At 47.8% G+C, this 22,240-nt stretch overlaps 1 protein-coding gene across 3 annotated transcripts in view; it reads left to right on the top strand.

Annotated features, from left to right (window-relative positions):
- B4galt5 (beta-1,4-galactosyltransferase 5) overlaps positions 1-22,240 on the top strand; it is a 72,230-nt gene that overhangs the window by 46,623 nt on the left and 3,367 nt on the right. For all 3 annotated transcript variants that reach the window (XM_051143829.1, XM_051143830.1, XM_051143831.1), the window contains 6 exons: positions 11,824-11,958; positions 16,995-17,108; positions 18,304-18,428; positions 19,446-19,562; positions 19,963-20,150; positions 20,591-20,713. In XM_051143829.1, coding sequence (XP_050999786.1) covers positions 11,824-11,958; positions 16,995-17,108; positions 18,304-18,428; positions 19,446-19,562; positions 19,963-20,150; positions 20,591-20,713 — 802 coding nt within the window. The remainder of the gene's footprint in view (positions 1-11,823; positions 11,959-16,994; positions 17,109-18,303; positions 18,429-19,445; positions 19,563-19,962; positions 20,151-20,590; positions 20,714-22,240) is intronic.

Genomic DNA, 22,240 nt, shown 5'->3' with positions numbered 1-22,240 from the left:
TAGGTTTGCTGGGTTAGCCCTGCATGCCCAGCCCCTGTGCTCTGATCTGTTGATCCACAGAGGTTCCAGGCCCAGGCCCAGGCTGCATGCAAATCCAGAATCCCAAGAGGCTTTGAGCACCCAGAGAGGCTGTTGTCAGGCAAGATGGGAAACGCTAATTGGCCTCCAAGTGAGCAGAGCTGCTGCTGAGCTCCATCCCTTGATAAACATACTCCCCTTGGCAGTCTTGTTAATTTTTAAAAATAAAGTGCCAAATCTATTACAGCCACTGTAATTTAATTTTTGCCGCATTTCAGAGCTATATGGTTGCCAGCATGGTATCCGCGTGGGCTGGGTTTCAACTGCTAACCTGATTGTTTATTCATTCATTTATGTTGTATGTGACGCCTTGAATGAGGGTAACCATAACACTAACTGAGAATGAGTAATTTGTGTTTAGGTATGCCTTTACTATGATTTCGGTCGTCTGTCCTTCATGTCCCTCTCTATGCTTCCAGAGTGAATACTTTGCTGTGGTGAAGTGTTGCTTCCTGAAATCTTGGTTTGGGTCTTTCAGTCCAGGATGTAGCAGGGGTATTGTCTAAGGTCATGGCTGGCCCCACAGAGCTGCTTGTAGACTGCCTGTGACAGGCACTGACTGGGGTGGCAAGAACAGAAATGGTGAAGGCTTTCTCTGCTCACTCAGGCGTGTGTGTGGTATCTGTGTACTGAGACAAGGTTTCAAGGGCTGCCTTAAAGGTCTTGGTACAAAGCCAGGGATGACCTTGCACACAGTACCTACAAGCCTCATGGCCTCTCTTCTAAGTCATGCCAAACATGAGGGATGTGGACCGAAGACTTATTTTATTTAAGGGTGTGTGTGTGTGTGTGTGTGTGTGTGTGTGTGCGCGCGCGCGCGCATGCATATCGCAAGCACCACATGTGTGGGGGTGCCCCTGGAGGCCAGGAATGTTGGATTCTCTGGAGCTGAAGTTACAGGCATTTGAGAGCCACCTGATATGAGTGCTGAGGATTGAGCTTGGGTCCTTCTGGAAAACTGACACATGCTTTGAGCCCCCCTGAGTCATCTCCCTAGCCTAGTAAATGGTACTCTTGATCCTGTAAACCAAATAATAGCTTGGAGCACATGAGACAGCCACTGGATGATCTAACTTCATGCATAGCCAACTGGGATCTGTGTCCCTGAATCATGGCCCTTGAGTTGTTTACAGGATTCTTAGATTTAATATGTTTTTACTTAGGTTTAGTTGGCAATTTAGATATATCCAAAATCAAACTTCTCCTGCAGCTTCATTTTGAGACAGGGTCTCACTATGCAGCCCTGGCTGGACTGGAACGCACAGAGATCTGCCTTTCAAGGACTGGGACTGAAAGCGTGCACCACTGCAGCCAGCTGCTCTTGCCTTTGTCGTTCATTCTCCGTCATAGAGCAGATTGGCTCCTCTGCTTCTGTGGCCTTGGTTCATCAGAACTGGCTTTACTGCGCATACGTCACAAAGCCAAAGGGGAAAACTAATGGCTGAACATAGCAGAGAGGAGAGTACCAGCCCTCTTGTGCAGCCTCCTTCTAATGCATGCTCTGCACTGCTGCCTGGGGCTGTGGGCAGGCATTAGCTGTAGTCTAGCGTCTGTCCTGGAGGGAGGCCTCCAGCCTCAGGCTGGGCAGTCGATAGTGCTGGCTCTGACCTCAAGTGTTTGGCAAGCTGGATGTTAATATAAACTGGGATAGTGCCTTTATTTTAGTTTTTCGAGACAGAGTCTCTCTGTGTAGCCTTGGCTGTCCTGCATTCACTTTGTAGACCAGGCTGGCCTTGAACTCACAGAGATCTGAGTGCTGGGATTACAGGTATGCACCACTGTGCCTGGTGGGGTGATATAGCTTCTTAGAAACTGAAATTCTTAAAATGGATAACCCTATTAATCTGTTAGGATCTTCCAGGCTAACAGTAATACCATCATAGTGTCATCCTCACAAGACACAGAGATGGCCTTCTGAAAGAGGGTCAGCATTGGAGCTGCACCAGAGAGGATGTCTGGAACCCTGGTAGGAGCTGAGCTGCAAGTTTAAGGCCAGCCTGGGTTGCAGATGTATCACCTGAGAGAAATAACCCTGTTGATTTGGGCTATATGCCAGAGAGCAGAAAATGCTTGACACAGCACCCCTTTGTCATACACTAGCTTTCCCATAGGCTTGGGGAAATGTTTCATTGCAACAAAGAAAGAAAATAATTAAACAAGCAAACAAACAACAACAACAAAACCCCTCTTAATAACCAGGAATGGTGCTGAATGCCTTTAATCCCCACAGACAAAGGCAGGCAGAGCTCTCTGAGTTTGAGGCCAGTTTGGTCTAAATAGAGAGTTCCAGGAAATCCAGGACTCCATAGTGAAATTCTGCCTAAGAAAGGGCGTGGGAAGCAGTTGATGGATTTTCCTATAGCTGCTTTCTGTTCTCACTACCAAATCTGTAAAAGTGCAGTACCCTGGTGCAACAGAGAAAACAGGATGGCACAGAGCCTCTTTAACTCTGAACTTCCTTCTACTCTTCTCATTTGTGTCGCAGTTGCTTTTTAAATTTTTAAAGATTTATTTATTTATTGTTATGCATACAGTGCTCTGCCTGCACCTGACATCAGATCCCATTATAGATGGTCGTAAGCCACCATGTGGGTGCTGGGAATTGAACTTAGGACCTCTGGAGGAGCAGTCAGTGCCCTTAACCTCTGTGCCATCTCTCCAGCCCCCATAAATGAGGATTGTTACAGTCATATATTTTTCTCTTTCTTTCTTTCTTTCTCTCTTTCTTTCTTTCTGGCAGGGCTGGGGAGGGGTTGTTTGTTTTTTCAAGACACGGTTTCTCTGTGTAGCCTTGGCTGTCCTGGACTAGCTTTGTAGAGCAGGCTGGCCTCGAACTCACAGCGATTGCTTGCCTCTGCCTTCCCAAGTGCTGGTATAGGTGTGTACCACCTCGCCCGGCTGCAGTCAAATCTTGCATTTTAATATTATTTATTTATTTATTCATTTATCTTTTTGTTTTTTGAGATAGGGTTTCTCTATGTCATCTTGGCTGTCATACATAGATTCACTTTGTAAACCAGGCAGGCTTCGAACTCACAGCAATCTGCCTGCCTCTGCCTCCCGAGTGCTGGGATTAAAGGCGTGTGCCACCACGCCTGGTACATTTTAATTTTTAAATTACATTTGTCATTTTGTTTGTATGTTCATGTAAATGTGTGGGTGTGTAAATACCATGGTACATGTATGGAGATCATGTGGGTCCCATAGATCAAACTCAGGTGACAGGCTTGACAACAAGCAGCCTTGTGCACTGAGCCATCCCACCCTCCCCATGCAACTGTTCAGGATGAATGTGCTGGCTCCTGTGTCACCTCCTCAGCTCAGATGTCTCTGTCCCTGCATTCAGTTTCCCTTGGAAGAAGTTTTGTTTTGTTTTCTTTTCTTTTGAGACAGAGTCTCATGTAGTCCAGGCTAGCCTCAAACTTGGCCTGTAGCCTTGACTTTCTGGTCCTCCCAGCTGTACATCCCAAGTACCAACGTTATAGATGTGCTCATGCATCGCATGAAGCCAGAGAGGAGATTCTTGGTCATGGCCTGTCTGCCATCTGTGTGGTGTAAACATACTCTCAGGAGAGGGATACTGGAGCCCTTGTCAGTACCAGGTCCTTGGTTTCCAAAGATAGTTCTGGTTCTGGGAAGTTCTTTTGGGCTTCAAGACAAGGAGGACTTGAGAATGTGGTATCTCTTGTTGGCCTTTGTAAAGCTGAGGTCATTCAAGTATGGCAGTGGCCATGGCAGTGTGCTATGTGGCAGGCAGCCTGCAGCTCACTCGAGGGCAAGATGCTTCGTCATGAAGTAGGCGGGGCCATGGTAGACATGTCAGCTGGAAAGACTGAGGATGAAAGAGTGGGCAGTTCCAGTCATGGGATGGAAGGGCATCAGGAAAGGTAAGACCTTATGAGCAGGCAATGCCAGCAGCAGTAGGAACCTGATACCACAGGACAGACCAAGGCTGGGGTGGGATTGGGGGTGGGGGGAGGTAGACACAGCCTTGCAGGTGGCTTTGCTTCTCACAGTATCTTTTCTATTGCACCACCCAGTCCAGGGCATAGTGGGTGCTGGCAAGACATGTGTTGGAAGGCTTTAGTGCAGTATCTTTTGACCCAGAGTTCCCTTTGGGCACGTGGTGTGAGATTTAGGCATCTTTGCTCCATGGGGCATGTGCCTAGTGTGGGGACTTGTGAGGGTTGGTCAGTATCATGCTATTCAGAGTTAAAACTTCTTGGTTGCATTTAGAATTTATATTCCTTCTATTTAAATATGCAGAGACCTTGCATTCTCATAAACAGCGTTGGTGAGAGTGGAAGCTGGCTTGCCTGCCTGTCTCGAGCCGCCCAGTGAACTTTCCTTAGATATGTTCACATCTAATTGTGTGCCATTTAATAATCCAGATTTTAAAAAAGACTGGCAGGTCTGTAGGACTCTGTGCAAGGTAGTACATGGCTACTGATTTTACCACTCTTTTTGTTTGTTTGTTTAATGCTTGGAAATAAGTTGACTGGGAACAACCTGTGATGACCTGAGCAACTTTTGTGTTTAGGATTGGAAGGCCTGGAAGGCAAGGCCGTTTCTCCGCACTGTCAGCCGTCGTCAGCCTGAAATGAAAGCCTTTGCCCTTTGTCCTAGGTGTGAGTGCATATCCAGTTTCCTTAAACACTTTCTGTTGCTCCAAAGCGTTTAAAGGAGGTGACCATGGCGTGCATGCAAATTCTGCAGCCAAAACTTCTTTTTGCATTTTAGAGAAAAGAAATGTAGCTTTTTTTTTTTTTTTTTCTGTCTTAAAAACTGCTCTCTTTCTTGCTTTGTTTGTTTACCTGTCTTTGATATGGGGGTCTCACTGTGTAGCCTTGGCTAGCCTGCCTCTGCCTCTTGAGGGCTAGGATTAAAGGTGTGCACCATCAGGACTGGCTTTAAAAAACAAACCAAACCAGAGCTACCCTTAGACACTTAATAAAGATGAGGATGACCTTGAATTCCCAATCCTCTTGACTCAGGTCTCTGGTGAGCCACCAGGCATGAGCCACCACAACACTTTGTGTGTGTGTGTGTGTGTGTATGTGTGTGTGTGTGTGTGTGTGTGTGTAAATGTGTGTGTGTGTGTGTTTGAGACTTTTCCCCCCTCTGAGACAGAGTCTTATTCCTTATTTCTAGGGTCATAACCTTTATCTTTACTGTCTCCCAGCATGTGCAGTGAGAGGATTGGAAATGCATGAGTCGGTGACTCTCATTCAGGCACCATTTAAAAAAAAAATTGTTCGTTGATTTATTTATTTAATGTATTTGAGTGCTCTCTCTTCATGTATGCCTGCATGCCAGAAGAAGACATCAGATCTCATTATAGAAGGCTGTGAGCCACCATGTGGTTGCTGGGAATTGAACTCAGGACCTCTGGAAGAGCAGCCAGTGCTCTTAACCACTGAGCCGTCTCTCCAGCCGCCCAAGCACCAAATTTTAAAATATGTATAAATCTCTGAAGGTGCTCAGAATGCCTCCTGGCATGTTGTGTTGGTGCCCTACACTGAGGAATCCTGGGAATCAGTTGTGACTCTGACAGTAAAAAGATCACACCAAAGAATAAAATTCAGATGGTTTTGGACACTAGGGAGACCTGGACTCTAGAGACAAAACCCTGTTGTGAAATCTGGCTTTGCAGAGTCAGATGACTTAGGCAGACCTCTTTTCTTCCTTCTATGGCTTAAAGGCAACAACCTGTATGTCAGTGATGGGGTGGGTCCACACACACAGGCATTAGGGGACACACTAGTGCAGCAGGAGGCAGGAAGTACACTGACTCTCTAGCAAGCCACGAAGAACCCACCAGTTCATTCCTCCCTGGGATCCCAAGTGAGACCTGGGGCGCTGTAATCCCTGGTGTTAGAGTAGGATTCAGCTATTCAGAAACTTAGCAGATGTTAGACATGGACGTCAGTGCTTTGCAAGCACTCCAGCACACTGGAGCCACACCACTGTCTTGACACGTGTGCTGTGGGTCTCTGTGTTTACCTGTGTGGCAGAGACATCACCTTGAAGACTCCCACAGTGTAGGTCTTGAAGATCAAACAAGTTATCGGGTTTGGCTTTTACCCATTTACCCATCACACTGACTGAGACTGAGCTTTTGCTGTGCAGACCAGATTGGCCCTGAACTGGGGGCCGCCTTCCTGATTCTGCCTCCCATGTGCAAGCATTACAGGCCTGTGCTACTGAAGTTTATGTACTTATTTATTTCGAGACAGAATCTTGCCTTATTGCCAAGGGTGGCCAGAAACTCACTGTGTAGACCAGGCTGGCCTTCTCCTACCTCAGAATTCCAAGTGTGGCTTTGTAGGAACAAGTCCCCAGGCTTGGCTTAGAATGGAACCTTGGTGCCTTGGTGGTGGTGGTGCACACTTCCTGTGCTCAGCTGGCTCAGGACTCTTGCAGTTCAGGGTCCAGTTTTAGGCCTTGTTTTGGGGTCAAGGTGACTCACAAAATAAAGGTTCTTTTGGCCAAACTCTTGACCACCTGAGTTTGATGCCTGGGATTCAGGTTATAGGGGAGACCTGATTCTTAAAAACTGCCTTACCCTCATAAGTAAATAAATTTAATTAAAAATTTTAAATTAGTTGGCAATCTGTTTTATTAATAGCTTGTGAATACTGTCTATTGAATGAGTCTTGTCATTTGGCTAAGAAATTCCCACATACACATGTTCACTAAGCCTTTCTGTTTAACCACAGAACATGCTCAACCCTGAAAAATAAAAGGACAAGAAGACAAATATTGCCAAACAAAGGAAATAGTCACAGATTTAGACTCAGTCTGCCTGGGATCACGATCATTTAACAAACACTGTCCAGAAAGAACGGTTTCCAAGAACACAGCAATCTGTAAGACATTGCCATCTGCAAACAGAATTCAACTTTGGACTGGGTCCAAAATGTTCCCCAGTGATGATCAACACCATTTCTTACTCCACTTGCCCCCACTTCCATGTGTGTTCCCCCTACAGTGTCTCAGCCTCCACCCAGGCTGTGCTAAGGACAGACCCAGCTGTCCACCCTGACAGAGAGGTACAGGTGCAGGGAGCAAGCTGCTCATCTGCTACCCCAAAACTGCCAACTGGAGCCCCCTTCAGAGGTCTTCTCAACAGACAGCTCAAGGACCCTGCACTCTCCAAATCAGCACCTGGCCCTGACATGTCACTAGCAACATCAACAGAATCTCTGCAGAACTGGCTATGGGAAAACAATTTTCCTGATATTTCCAGTAATAAGCCTACTACCCTTAGCTAGAGTCACTAGGTATCTGCTGAATATTGGTAAATAGCAGCTGCAGTGTGTTGTTAGTTCTCACTAGGCTTGCTGGAGGCAAAATCCCTTTAATCTTATTAGAGAAGCTGCTAAGTGCCCTTCTGATACATACACAGGAAACAAGAGGTGTCCGACTACAGAGGACCTTACAAGTGTCTCACCCTTCTGTTACACGCACAAGTGACCAATAGTCACAGAGATGAAATGTATACAGGAACTTACAAGCATTCCTAGAAAGTCACATTACTAAACTTAGCCACACAAGCTAGTGTCCAAGCACACAACTTCCATTTCAAACACTCAGAACTTCACCTTTATGAAGTAGATGCCTTCCTGAGCATCTTTCCATGACTGAACACTTTTTGTTTCAAATTACCTCCACAGTATTGGCTTTTGGTCATGTAGTTAATGAAGTACAAAACCCAGGGGTTCTGGAACATTCTATGAGCTTTACTTTGACAAGCAGTGTTTTCCAGCACCACAGTCCTGATCAACAGTGGTTGAACTGCAGTTAGAAGCCAATTTTAATTTGGCATCCAGCTGTGAAGTGCTCAGTGACATCAGCAGGTGGCTCCGCACAGACTTGAGACTTCTCTTGTAGAAGCAGCAGGCCCTGTGCAGGAACTGAGGGGGAGTGAAGGAAGCTGAGACAGCACAGAGCAGGCACCAGCTCAGAAATGCTGCCGCAGGGTGGGGGCTACTAAAGCAACACTTAGCACAAATCAGCTAAATATAATTATTAGCCAGCTCCATGTCTAGGTTCTTCACACCTTGACTTCCTCAAAGTGATGGACACAGACTGTGGTTGTGAGCAAAGCAGAGCCTTTCTGCCTAGGCTGTCTTTTGGTTTTTCGAGACAAGGTTTCTCTGTGTAGCCTTGGCAGTCCTGGGACTCACTCTGTAGACCAGGCTGGCCTGCCTCTCCCTCCCAGGTGCTGGAATTAAAAATGTGCGCCACCACCACCTGGCTCTAAGTTGTCATTTTTAAATGGGTATTTTTATTCATAGCAGTAGAAACACAGCTGGGATAGAAAGGGAAGGTTGGCATTGGCTTCTTCCAGAACTCTGTGTTGACCTTGGTTTGAAAGTTTCTTGTGATTTGTATGTCAGAAGAGCAGAGCACTGGGTTGGTGGTAGCCCCCGTGAGTGATGACTAAGTCTAGAAGGCTCCATGTAGATGTGCACAAGAGAGGAACACAGGTGCTTTAGTCTAGTTGTTTTCTACTAACCATTTCATTTAACCACATGGCTCCTCTGTAACGGCACAGCAGAGCAGGGTGCTATTTGTAAGAGAGAAATAAATAAAAATTGAAAAAGGAAAAGAAAAAGCAAAACAATTGTAGCTAGAGGGGGTGGCACACACCTATAATCCCAGCACTTGGGCTGAGGCTGGACGCTTGTAACTTCAAGGTCAACCTGCACTACACAGCCAGTTTAAGGTCAGCCTGGGCTTTATAGGAAGACCCTATCTCAAAAGAACCAAAGCAGGGCTGGGGAGATGGCCTGCTGGGTAAAATATTCTGTGTGCAAGTACTAGCGCCTGAGTTCAGCACCCACCTAAAGCCTGGGTGTGGTTGATGTGCAGCTGTAACCCCAGCAGTGAGCCAGCAAAGGCATGGGGACTGATTTCCCAGAGACCACTGGCCAGCCAGCTACACAGTTGCTGCACACCAGCTTCAGTTAGAGACCTTGTCCTTAAAAATAAGGCGGAGAGAGATAGTAGATGAAGACATGATGCTGACCTCTGACTTCCACAGATGTACTGCTTGTCCCTACAAATCCAAACCAAATCAGACCTCTTAGTGGTAGAGCCAGTAGGGCACAGTGGCTCATCCTACCTCTCAGATGCCTGCTGAAGGCGTTTGGAGGTCACTGCTCTGTGGATGGATCTCTCCACTCTTTGAATCCTTAGGAAGATCAAGGGGACAGAGAATTAATGCACAGCAGATGTGCTCCTTGTTGCAACGTGTCTCCAGATGTACCCCTGGGCTAGTAGCATTGGTGTCACCTGGGAGCTGGATACAACTTTTCTTTTTTCTGGTTTTTTTGAGACAGAGGTTTTTTCTGTAGCGTTGGCTGTCCTGGACTAGCTTTGTGGACCAGGCTGTCCTCGAACTCACAGTGATCCATCTGCTTCTGCCTCCAAGTGCTGGGATTAAAGGCCTGTGCCACCACGCCTGGCTGGATACAACTTTTAGATCCAACCTTGACTGCCCTAGTTCAAGTGCCTAGGGGCAGATGGAAGAAACTGCAGTGCTTTCTGGTTTTGTTTGTTTTTGAGACAGGGTTTTGAGACCGACTGTCCTGGACTCACTTTGTAGACCAGGCTGGCCTTGAACTCACAGAGATCTGCTTGCCTCGGACACCCCAAGTGCTGGGATTACAGGCATATACCACCACACCCAGCTCAAAACTGGTTTTCTGGTAATTCTTTAGGGAGAAAGAGTTGAACCAGAAAGAATGAGATGGCTGTGCCAATGGAGCCCTCTGATAGCAGTGCCTTGGCAGCACACGGGGGTGGGGAGATCGTCTGCAGTGCCCAAGCACTCTACACCTTCCATAGACATTTGTCTGGGGCCAGGGAGATGGCTCAGTTAGCAAAGTGCTTCCAAAGCGCCTGAGTGCCATCTATAGTGCCCATGTGAAAATGCCAGGCCTGGGGCCTTGTGCTTGTAATCCCAGCACCAGGCAGTGAAAACTTGAGAGTCCCTGGTCAGCCCGTCTTGCTTAATTGTTGACCTTCAGGCCAAAGAGAAGCCCTTTTTCAAAGGAGGCAGATGGCACCCGAGGTCTTTCTCCAGCCTTCACGCACATGCGTACGGGTACATCCACCTCACCATTTGAAAGAGCAGCTTGCTTTTAAGGTGGTTTCCGGCAGCTGCCATAATCGTCTGTTGGAAATGAAGGAAGACCAGTTTATGTGAACATAGAATAATGCTTCAGAAGCAAGTGAGAGATCTCATAGGAAGTTTAAGTCTTATGTTTAATGGATGGACTGTGGGCTGCCCTCTTGCCATGACCCACTGCAAGGTGGAAATAGAAAATGAGATGTCAGTCGCCGGGCGTGGTGGCGCACACCTTTAATCCCAGCACTTGGGAGGCAGAGGCAGGCGGATCACTGTGAGTTCGAGGCCAGCCTGGTCTACAAAGTGAGTCCAGGATGGCCAAGGCTACACAGAGAAACCCGGTCTCGAAAAACCAAAAAAAAAAAAAAAAAAAAAAAAGAAAGAAAGAAAGAAAAGAAAATGAGATGTCAGTCTTGAACACACGCTTCTCAGAGCTACATCTTAAAGATTCTGAAGTTCTCCAGCCACAGGAGAACAAGCCCTGTGTCTGTTCTTGGAGGTGGGGGCGAGTGTGTGTGTGTCTTCCAACACAGAGCTCTATTGCCTACTGGCCTCAGCTCTGAAGGTGTTTTCAATATGGACCAGTCTTGTGCTCAGTGCCTGGAGTCTCCACACTGAGCTGTGCAGCTGCTTTGTCCCGTGCCATCCCGACTGCCAGTGTAGCATCAGACTCTGTGGCTGAATGGAGTGAGTTACCATTATCCCTTGAGTTGTTGGTGCACGTTATGTAGAGGACACGATGATAATATCAGTGCATGTAATCTAGATACAGCTTGTTGAGCCAGAATTGGCAGCCCAAGGCCACATGTGCTGAGCACAGGAGTGCCAAGACAGTAAGCCCTGTACTATATACAGCCCGAGGCCACATCAGAAGCCAGCCAGGTGTTAAAGATTCCACCTCAGACACTAGCAAGCATGATTTGTAACGGGCCACCCTTGTAAGCCGCTCTTGGCCCGTGAGAGGGACTGAGTCATATGGAGTGGCTGACCAGGAAAGAGTTATTATCTGGGGTGTGACTGCCTCCTGTAGAGCCTGAAGGAGCCTGTGCAGTAGCTGTGGCTGGCCCGTTTACTAGTTTACTGTGCACATTTGTTCATGGAACATTTTAGTGTACTCAGGTTACCTGAACAGCGCTCAGCCTGTGCTCGCTGCTGCCTTGAGTGTTGGCAGGATGTCTTAGTCCACCATTCTACAGGTGTTGGGACACAGACATTTCAGTGTCTGGGGGGAGCAGAGTGGCCTTTAGCTTCATTCTGAGTGACAATCAAATATAAAGTGGCTGTGCTGAGAGCCTGTCTGTAAAGGTCTTTCTGATTGTCACTATGCTAGAAGGTACTGTGAATGTTTGCAGACCAGGTGTGACAGCTGTAGTTTGCACTTTTCTACACACCTACTTGGGATTGGCTGAAGTTCCCCTGAGCCCTACTGGTCACCCAAGAACTGTGAGTATCCTGAATCCATAGTGGAAAATAGGAATGAGACTGTGGAAGGTTCGAGAGCTGAGAGAGGTTTTAAAGATTCAAAAAGGAGGGAAAGCCCCAAAGCTGTGCAGTAGACGCTTTTGCCCGTGCTTCTTAATCACTCTCTTCCACTCACTTTTCCACAGTGAATACCTACCTCTTCATGGTGCAGGCTCAGGGCATCCTGCTTCGGGACAATGTGAGGACCATTGGTGCCCAGGTGTATGAGCAGGTGGTCCGCAGCGCCTATGCCAAGAGGAATAGCAGCTTGAATGACTCAGGTAAGCTGGTGGCAAGGGCCCTAAAAGGACTGTCCGCTGCCAAGAGAGGCAGGCAGGGCGAGTAAGTCTCTCCAAAGAGAGTGTGTTGAAAAAAAGGCTGGTCCAAGAGTTATCACTCCTCTGTTCAGGGTGTGTTAAGGTGACTAGAGGGCTGTCCGTCCATCCTTCCTTCCTTCCTAAGACAAGGTTTCTCTGTGTAGCCCTGGCTATAATGGAATTCACTGTATAGACCAGGCTGGACCCAAACTCAAGAGATCCAGCTGACTTTGCCTCCCAAGGGCTGGGAATAAAGGCATGTGCCACCACTGCCTAGCTGAAGGCTGCATTTCTATTCTGAATTCAAGGTTGTCTTTTAAAACATGGCTTTTTGTTCATTTAGTTTTTGAGGCGGTATCCCTCTGTGTAGTCATAGCTGGCCTCAAACTCACAGAGATCTGCCTGCCTCTGCTTCCCAAGTGCTGGGATTAAAGGTGTTCACTGTTACACCTGTCTTAATTTGGTGGGGGGTATGCGTTTGCCATGGAGTGAGTGTGGAAGTTGATTCCCTCCTCCACTAAGTCAAACTCAGATCATCAGACTTGGTGGCAAGGGCACTTACCCACTAAACCATCTGTCTCAGTGTCTTTCCTTCTTCTAAGGCTTATTTAATATTTATTTAAGGGGGGAGAGAGTACTCATGTGCAAAAGCCAGAAAAGAGTGGATCCCTTTAAACTGAAGTCACAAATGGGTATGAACTGGGCAGCAAGAGTGCTGGGAACTGAACTTCAGTCTTCTGCAAGAGCATCAAGCACTCTTAGCTGCTGACCGTGTCTCCAGCTTCATTTTTTTTCTTAAAGAGAATTAAGCTCTCAGAATCATCTAAAATAATACCAGTTACCGAAGTACCAACCTGAAACACTTGTCTCTTGTGCACAGAGCCCTGCCATCCCCAGCAGCAGGGCAGAATGCTGCTCTCCTATAGAGTGTAGAGATTGGTATGCAAAGGTATATGACTGGATGGCCTGGAGAGCTGGCCCAGTGCGTAAAACCACTGCTGCCTTCACAGAACCCAGAGTCAGTTTCCAGCACTGACATGGCAAGTCACCACTGCCCGTAACTTTAGTTTTCTACTGGCCTCTGCGGGCATCAGGCAGAACATGAGTTCGCTCAGACATGAATGGTGTCCAGACACACATGCTGGCAAAACATCCATACATATAAAACAAATACGTCTAAAATTTAAAGTTTTTTAAAATTTATTTTTATTTTATGTACATTGGTGTCTGCCTGCATGTACATCTGTATGAGGGTGTCAAATCCCCTGAACGGGAATTATAGACAGTTGTGAGCCGCCATGTGGGTGCTGGGAATTGAACCGGGATCCTTTGGAAGAACAGCCAGTACTCTTAACTGCTGAGCCATCTCTCCAACCCCCTTAAAAAGTTTTTTTTGTTTGTTGTTTTTAAAGTATAACTCTGCTACTTAAAAAAAAAAAATCTCAAAACAAAGAAGAGCATTCTGTTTCTTCGCTTCACTCTAAGGCGGGCTTAGTGCTCCTCAAGTTGCCCTTCCTTGAGTTTTGTCCCTGGATAAAAGACCTGAATGTGGGGCTGGAGAGATGGCTCAGTGGTTAAGAGCACTATCTGTTTCCAAAGGACCAGGTTCAATTCCCAGCACCCACACGGCGGCTCACACCTGTCTGTAACTCCAGTACCAAGGGATCTGACACATTCATACTAATACACGTTTAAAAACAACAACAACCTGAATGTATTATCCATTTGGCTCTTGGGAGCCCTCTCAGTATTCTTTAAGAAAACACTAACAACTACAACACCACCAAATGGCCTGAGTTAAAATTTTCAGCTCTAGCCACAGAGTGGATGAGAGCCAGCTGTAGTGTTTGGAACACCTGTGTGCAGAACCTGAGGAGCAAAAGACTTGTGGTGCAGCCACTGCTCTGCAGGCCTTGCCCTTCCCTGGGGAGTCTTCTGCTGCTGCTTCTGCTGAAGCTTACAGGAGGAAGATGTTGGGGCCCTGACCTGTGTGGCACAGTCTCCTTGGAAGAGGCCCCTGCTGACATACTCTTAAATCCTACTCAAATGATGGGGACGGGGCGGGGCGAGTGTGTGGGTGTGTGTTTAATGGTGCAAAACCTTAAGAATAAGATGACCACAGAGGTCCTGGCATGGTGGTGCACACCTGTAATCCCAGCACTCGGGAGGCAGATCTCTGTGAGTTCGAGGCCAGCCTGGTCTACAAAGTGAGTCCAGGACAGCCAGGACTACACAGAGAAACCCTGTCTCAAAAAACAAAACAAAGACTACAGAGGTGGGAATTACGTTGGGAAGCAACCATAAATGGATGATAGCCAATAATGCTACAGCAGGGGAGCCTCCCTGTCTCCCTCACAGTGAACCCCAGAGTCCCTCACGGCTTAGGAATGGCCTGATCTTTGGAATCAGAATTAAAGGTGAGCTGGGGAACAGGAGTTCCAGGTCATCCTTGGTCACATAGCAAGTTTGAGGACCTGGTATACTTGAGACTTTTTCTCAAAAGATCACAAAGGAATAAAGTGAGTGACCAAGATCTATGAAGGCTGAAACTTGCTAAGCAGCCCAAGGCTTGGAGCCTTGTCTCAAGCCTGACAAGGAACTGGAGCCCTGAGAGCCTTACATGTGTGAAGCAGGTCCCGCGGTGTGGGTGTACCCTTCGTGCTCTGTGCCAGGGTGCTGAATTCAGGACTGCTGTAACAGTAAAACAGATTTCCCTGGGGAATCTGACCGGATCCATGAAATAATGACAGCGAGGGCTCTGAACCACAGTACCCAGCCAGAACACCTTACCAGGTGTCTTCATGTCCACGCCCTAACATCTGCCTGACTTCCCACTCCAATGCTTAGTAACCCCTATTACCAAAATAGACACGGAAACAAGGAACAGTGAAGGAGGACTCGTCACCCAGGTAATGCTGTCCCCCTGAGCATTCCTGAGACAGGGCATTGAGTTTCCAGGCTTGAAAGGCCCACTGAATGGGCCACCACGAGTTAGAAGTAGATTCCGAGCAAGGCAAAGCCATTGGCAATTCCTGAACAAAGAGCAAGCTCTACTTTCAAAAAGAAGTTACTGGCTCCCCACAAAGACCAGGTGTTTGAATGGTACCTGGTACCGCCCACCTCCAGCACCACAGTCTAGAGGGCAGTGGACAGTTGCCTACAGTGCTGTAGCTCAGTCACCGTGGACCAAGTAAGACAGAATAGAAGCCATCACATACACTAGGTTTCAAAATCATATACTTTCCACCCTACACCCTTCCAGAAATGGCTTTTCTGTGTAGCCCTGGATGTCCTGGAGCTCACTCTGGAGACCAGGCTAGCCTTGAACTCAGAGAATCCTATACCTCCCAAGTGCTGGCATTAAAGATGTACACCACCATCACCAGGTTCCTCCACCTATTTTTTTAAGTTTTTAAAACTTGTTAAATGTTTATCTTGTATATTTGAATGTTTTGCTTGCATGTATCTCTGTGTGGCCCATTTGTGCCTGGTATCTGAATGAAAAATAAAATAAAAAGGAAAGAAAAGGACAGGATATGACTGCTCCTAGGTATGGTGAAGGAGAAAGTTTATTATAGACACATGGGAGAGCATAGCCAGAGGCAGGCATATCTGAGAGAGTCCAGAGTGGTCATGGCCCTATGTGGGGAGAGGGAACCAAGTACAGCAGCCAAGAGACCATTGCTACAAAAGGAGGGTAACCAAAATGTCTGGATTATATAGTGAGGAGCCTCTGGAGGAAGAGAAGCCCCGCCCCTGGACAGGAGAGTTCAGGGAAGAGAGTGTGATATGCCAGGCATACCCTGAAACAGGTAGGGACTGAGGGATGCTGGGAGAACCTGGAGGCTGGTCCGGTTCGATATGTTAAGTAAGAACCTCAGCTGTTTCTGCAGGGCTTGAAGCTTAACAGTATCCACAGAGGCTAGAAGAGGACCCTGGATCCCTGAGACTGGAGTTACAGCAGTTGTGGGCTGTGGGAGCTGGGAGCGGAATTGAGTCCTCTGCAAGAGCAGCCAGTGCTCTAGCCACTTAGCCACCTTGCTAGCCCTCTTCCCCTTTAGGAAGTCATGGGGACTCCTGTTCCACAGTGAGTGAGAAAACAATTAGAGCTTTCAAAAATGAGGTTCAGTCCTGCATATGGGGTAAAGGCTATCCTGAGGTACTGGTGAAAGGTATTGGGGAGGGGGCACTGTCACAGCAGGAAGGTGCCCAGAGTTCTCAGGGATGCAATGCAGAGGGAGGACAGTGGTCTGAACCAGGAACAATTCCATGTAAAACCACGGTGTCAGAGGATGAGAATGGCTCCAAAATCAGCATCACCTTCCAGACTACAACTGATGCTCACAACATCCTCAGAGCTACACTGAGCATTGCCCTCACGTCCAGTTATGGGTATGATTGGAACGCTTAGGACAGGAAGAGGCAAGGCATGGGGCAGTGGAGAGGAACTGCAGTGGCCTCCCTCACCCAGAGGGAACCCATAGAACAGAAGCAGATCAGTAGGCTGGGTGTGGTGGCACACGCCTTTAATCCCAGCACTCGGGAGGCAGAGGCAGGCGGATCACTGTGAGTTCAAGGTCAGCCTGGTCTACAAAGCAAGTCCAGGACAGCCAGGGATACACAGAGAAACCTTGTCTCAAAAAAACCCAAACAACAAAACAACAACAAAAAACCCAGAAGCAGACCAGCAGGGTGAGCTGCTTGGCTGGGAACAAGATGCAGAGACTGAGAGTGCTGCTGGAATAAGGGGCGGACGGGTCAGTGCTGTCTGACTTCATTCTGATTCCCACTGACTGTAAGTTGAGTAAACTGTAAGCAAAAGCCCACAGCTCCAGTGTGAGTGGGAAGGACGCTGTAGTGTCAGTTCATCTCCTTCCTTCCTGTGGATGGCTTCATATGTACAGCTCTAGCACTGAGCCACCTGCTCTCACCAAGCTACAGAGCACATTTGAGGGGCTGGAGGGGCCAGTGCCCATCTGCACTGCTTTCTTCCCTTCTAGATTATCCTCTGGACTTGAATCACAGTGAATCCTTCCCCCCAACCACGACCTTTCTTCCTGAAGATTTCACCTACTTTGCCAACCACCCTTGCCCGGAGAGGCTCCCTTCCATGAGTAAGTAGGCCCAGCTTGCCTCTGCTGCTTCAGTGCCTGGACAGGACAGCGTGACCAGTTGGTCGGGGGCCGGCCAGCCTGCCTCTGTGGATCGTGAAATGGCTCCCTGCCCTGGGAGTTGGAGCTGAAGGAATTCAGCTGCCGGTGACCCACATTATTGGTGGTGCTGTGTTCTGCCCTTTGTCATGACCCTCCTGAGGTGTCCTGAAGAAAGGTCTTGCCATTGGCTTTGTCATTTTTAGTGTCACTGGTTGTAACAGTTGGATGCAGTAGGCCTCTCTACCACCTACCACCTTCTCTGTCATTGTAGTCTCACTTGTTCCGCCCCTCTCCCCTTCAGCTCACCCCCTGCTGGCTAATTGCTACAAGTTATTTTCTTAACAAAATGCTGGTTTTAAAAATCAAGCCTTACAGCAGGGTGATGGTGGTGCACGCCTTTAATCCCAGCACTCAGGAGGCAGAGACAGGAGAATCTCTGTGAGGCCAGTCTGGCCTACAGAGCCAGTCCAGGACAGCCAAGGCTACACAGAGAAACTCTGTCTAGAAAGACCGAAAGAAAAAAAAAAAATCAAGCCATGCATGGTGGCCATGCATGCATTTATTCATTCATTCATTTATTTATTTATGCCTTTAATCTCAACAGTAGTACTCCTAGCTGCCTTGGAACTCACTGTATAGACCAGGCTGGCCTGGAACTCACAAAGACCCTCCTGCCTCTGCTTCCCAGGTACTGGAATCAACACCTGGCTTCCCTAGTACTTAGTGATTGTCACAGTTTTAATCTTGGGGTTTTTTTCAAAGATGAGTGATCTGAGTGTGGGCACTTTAGTCAGAGTCCATACTCACTGGTGGATGAGGTGAGGCAGGCAGCTGGCCTTGCTTCTAGGCAAGCTCTCAGGCCTAATGCAGGTCTCTTCTGTTCCTCCTCTGATGCATCAGCCGCCACTTCAGAGGCTTTCTGAAGGGCAAGCAGTTTATTGAGAAGTGAAATCGGAGCTCCCTGTGTCAGGGAGGGTCTTGAAAAAAAGTTGTCTTACCTCAGTTTCATAGTCTTCATTTCTTTCTCCTTGGCAGAAGCGATCTCTAAGGTGTCGTCCCTTTGGTGTGCTTCTTTGCCAGTTGGTCGTGACACCAAAGGGCAGAGAGATGGAAAAGCCTCGGGGAAGCTAATTGTCTCTCCTCCGTCTCTGTTCAGAGGGCCCGATAGACATAAACATGAGTGAGATCAGAATGGATGACATCCACGAGCTTTTCTCCAGGGACCCAGCCATCAAGCTTGGAGGCCACTGGAAGCCTTCCGACTGTGTGCCGCGGTGGAAGGTGGGCCGTGAGTCAGACCCAGCTGCTGGGAACCATCGGGGACTGCCAGGGTTTGAGAGCCGTGACATCGGGGAACTTGCACCCTGCCTCTCATTTCCAAGAAATGGTTTCCCCGGGGACTCCTGTCGCCATAGAGATTGGCAGCACCCTGATGGTGTCTAGGAGCACTGAACCTCTTTGTTCCCAGGCAGGATTATTTACAGGATGGAGGGCCAGTAGGTCAGCTGGCACATTTGTGGACTGCATCTCTGCAGAGCAGTGAGTGCTTCCTGCCTGATTTCCCAGCTTATTAGAAGATAAGTGGCAAGGCGGGAGAGATGGCTCAGAGGTTAAGAGTACTGACTGCTCTTCCAGAGTCCTAGGTTCAATTCCCAGCAACCACATGGTGGCTCACAACCATCTATAATGTCATCTGATGCCCTCTTCTGGTCTGCAGATGGACATGTAGATAGAGCTCTCACGTGTACATAAAAGAAATACACCAAAAAAAAAAAAAAAAAGAAGATAAGTGGCAGGTAGTGCAGTTATCCAGCTGGACCCTCAGGCCTTTGTAGGATGACTATATCAGGACAGGAGACAGCAGCTTAAGACCATTCTTTAATAAAGTGCTTGTGTGCTGCTGGCCCTGTGAGGGGAGGGCCATGACACCAGCCAGGGGATAAGCTTGATGCAGCAGTAGCAGGTGTCTGCAGATGTACAGTGTGGATCGAGCTGTGTGTAGCATTGGAGAGCTTTGCTCACTTGGTGTTTACACGTCTGTGGAGGGACCTTTGTGCTGGGTCCCCATGGCTAGATATGTCTCCCAGAGCTGCAGCCTAGACAGGGTCCAGTTAGTTCCAGGATGCCTTCGCCTGCACAAGTCAGTGTTAGAGGATATCGGGCAAGAAAAGGGGCCTTTCAGTGCTCCCCAGGTGTTGCTCATCCAGGTGTACCCAACTGTATAGCAATGCAGAGAGCTAACCAGGTAGCTTAGGCCAGCAGCTAACTGGTATCTTCCTTTTCTGTGATCCACTCTAGGTGGCCATCCTTATCCCCTTCCGGAACCGCCACGAGCACCTCCCAGTCCTGCTGCGACACCTGCTCCCCATGCTTCAGCGCCAGCGCCTACAGTTCGCCTTCTATGTGGTCGAGCAAGTGAGTTGTCCCTACTTGCTTTCTCTGTCTTCTAAGCCCAAAGTCTGCACTGTCTTTGGTGTAAAAAGCCCAGGCTCGCAGTTTCCCAGTGAGCTTGGCCCTCCCACGTCAATCACTAATCAGGAAAATGCTCTTCAGATTTCCTTCAGGCCAGTCTTGAGGTATTGTCTCAACTAAGAGCCCCTCTTCTTAGTTATGTCTAGGTTTGTGTCAAGTTGACAGAACCAATCAGCACATTCCTCATGTCTGTCCTGAGTGGGACCTTCAGAGTAAATGCTGGGACGAGCATTGCTATACAATTGGGTACAGCTGGATGAGCTTTCCATTTGGCTTCTAGAAGCCCATTTGCTGTGCAGGGAAGTCAGTAAGGTCTTGCTTGTGGACTCCTTTGTTCCTTCAGGTTGGCACCCAGCCCTTTAACCGAGCCATGCTTTTTAATGTTGGCTTTCAAGAAGCCATGAAGGACTTGGATTGGGACTGCCTGATCTTCCATGATGTCGATCACATACCGGAGAGTGACCGCAACTACTATGGCTGTGGACAGATGCCCAGGCACTTCGCTACCAAACTGGACAAATACATGTACCTGTGAGTGCTTCCTCCTCCATAAGGCCACTTGCAGAGACCACATGCAGCTGGCTGTGACCAGTTGTGTCAGCTGATGGGCGATTTGCAGAGTGTAGTACAGGAGCTCAACAGGCACGGGGCCAGGGGTCACCATCTTGCTCACTGTGGAAAGTGGGTTAGTAGTGTGATTGACAGTGGGGGTGTGAAATGCTTGGGTGATGGAGTAACTGAATACTGATTATCGTGGTTGCACAACTCAGTGACTATACACTGAGGGGATTATGTGCTGTCACTGTGCCGTAAGGTTGTTGCAAACCAATTAGGAGCCAGGGGTGGTGTTCAGTTCTCTTGCCTGCCTATGTGAGCCTCTAAGTCCCGTCCCCAGCGTGCCCAACAACAAAGACAAACTCATCAAGAAAGTCAACTGTGGATCTTTTAACCTAGCTGGCTGTCCTTTTCAGGCTTCCCTACACAGAGTTTTTTGGTGGAGTGAGTGGCCTGACTGTGGAACAGTTTCGGAAAATCAATGGCTTTCCTAATGCGTTCTGGGGCTGGGGCGGAGAAGATGACGACCTGTGGAACAGGTACACACCCCACCCACCCCCGCTCCACCCCTGCCACCGTGTCTCAGAGACTAGGACCTACAGTGTGTCACTTGGTATCCTCACAGCCACATTGGAAAGAGCCACGTGCAAAATAGCACTTGAGCATGCCATCAGAGCAAGGCTGTAGGGTGCTCCGCGCCCACACGACCTGCTCACCCTTTGCAGCTCGTGCCCAGCTTTTGTACCTTGTGAGCAGCCAGCACCTGCCTTACTTTCTTTCATGATGGAGATGAATATTGGGGTCAGATGAATATTTGGAGTTTTTTGTTTTGTTTTGTTTTGTTTTGTTTTGTTTTGAGACAGGGTTTCTCTGTGTAGCCTTGGCTGTCCTGGACTCACTTTATAGACCAGGTTGGCCTTGAACTTGCAGAGATCCGCCTGCCTCTGCCTCCCGAGTGCTGGGATTAAAGGCTGGCTTGGAGTTTGTTTTAAAAATTATACAGTTATAACATTAAACAACAGAAAAACCCTTCTAATTCAAACTAAAAAGCATTTATCCATCCCACTGTTTTTAATTGTCTCCTTTGACATGTGAAGATTAAAACTTAAATAGCAGCATAACAGTGTGTGTGTGTGTGTGTGTGTAAAAAATAATGAACATGGATCCTGGAGAGATGACTCAGCAGTTAAGAGCATACTACTTTCCCAGAAGATCCAGTACCCTCTGAGGGCATCTGTGTTCATACATGCATATACTACACACACACATGCACGCACATGCACAAACATACACACACACACTTAAAAATTTAAAGATTAATTTGAGGCCAGAGAGATGGCTTAGTGGCTTAGAACACTTGCTGCTCTTGCTCTGAGGACTTAGGCTCAGTTCCCAGCATCCACATGGTAGCTCACAATTGTGTTATAACTCCAGTTGTACGGCATCTGATACCCTCTTCTGGTCTCCAAGGGCACCAGGCATGCACATATATACATGCAAGCAGAACACTCATATACATAAAGTAAAAAAGTTTTCAGTACTTAAATGTTAGAAAGAATAATGGCTGGGTGTGATGTTTCCTCAGACCTGTAATGTCAGCACTGAGGAGGTTGTGGAGGAAAGAGTTCTGTGGATTCAAAGCCAACCTCAGCTACCTAATGAGACTTTTCCTTCAGAGAACACGGGAGGAAAAACATATGCTTATTATAAATTCATATGAGGGCTGGAGAGATGCTCAGAGGTTAAGAACACTGCCTGCTCTTCCAAAGGTCCTGAGTTCAATTCCCAGCAACCACATGGTGGCTCACAACCATCTATAATGAAATCTGGTGCCTTCTTCTGGTGTGCAGGTGTACATGCAGACAAAACATTGTATGCATAAGAAATAAGTAAAAATAAATCTTTAAAATGAATAAACAAATTCATATGAGAACTAAAATACATTGCACGCAGGAGACAGAGGCAGGCGGATCACTGTGAGTTCAAGGCCAGCCTGGTTTACAAAGTGAGTCCAGGACAGCCAAAGCTACACAGAGAAACCCTGTCTAAAAAGGAAAGAAAGGAAA

Source organism: Acomys russatus, chromosome 4, assembly GCF_903995435.1.
Source record: "Acomys russatus chromosome 4, mAcoRus1.1, whole genome shotgun sequence".
Lineage (NCBI taxonomy): Eukaryota > Metazoa > Chordata > Mammalia > Rodentia > Muridae > Acomys > Acomys russatus.
The sequence above is the reverse complement of the archived record's forward strand: the minus strand, read 5'-3'. Positions and strand labels throughout refer to the sequence as shown.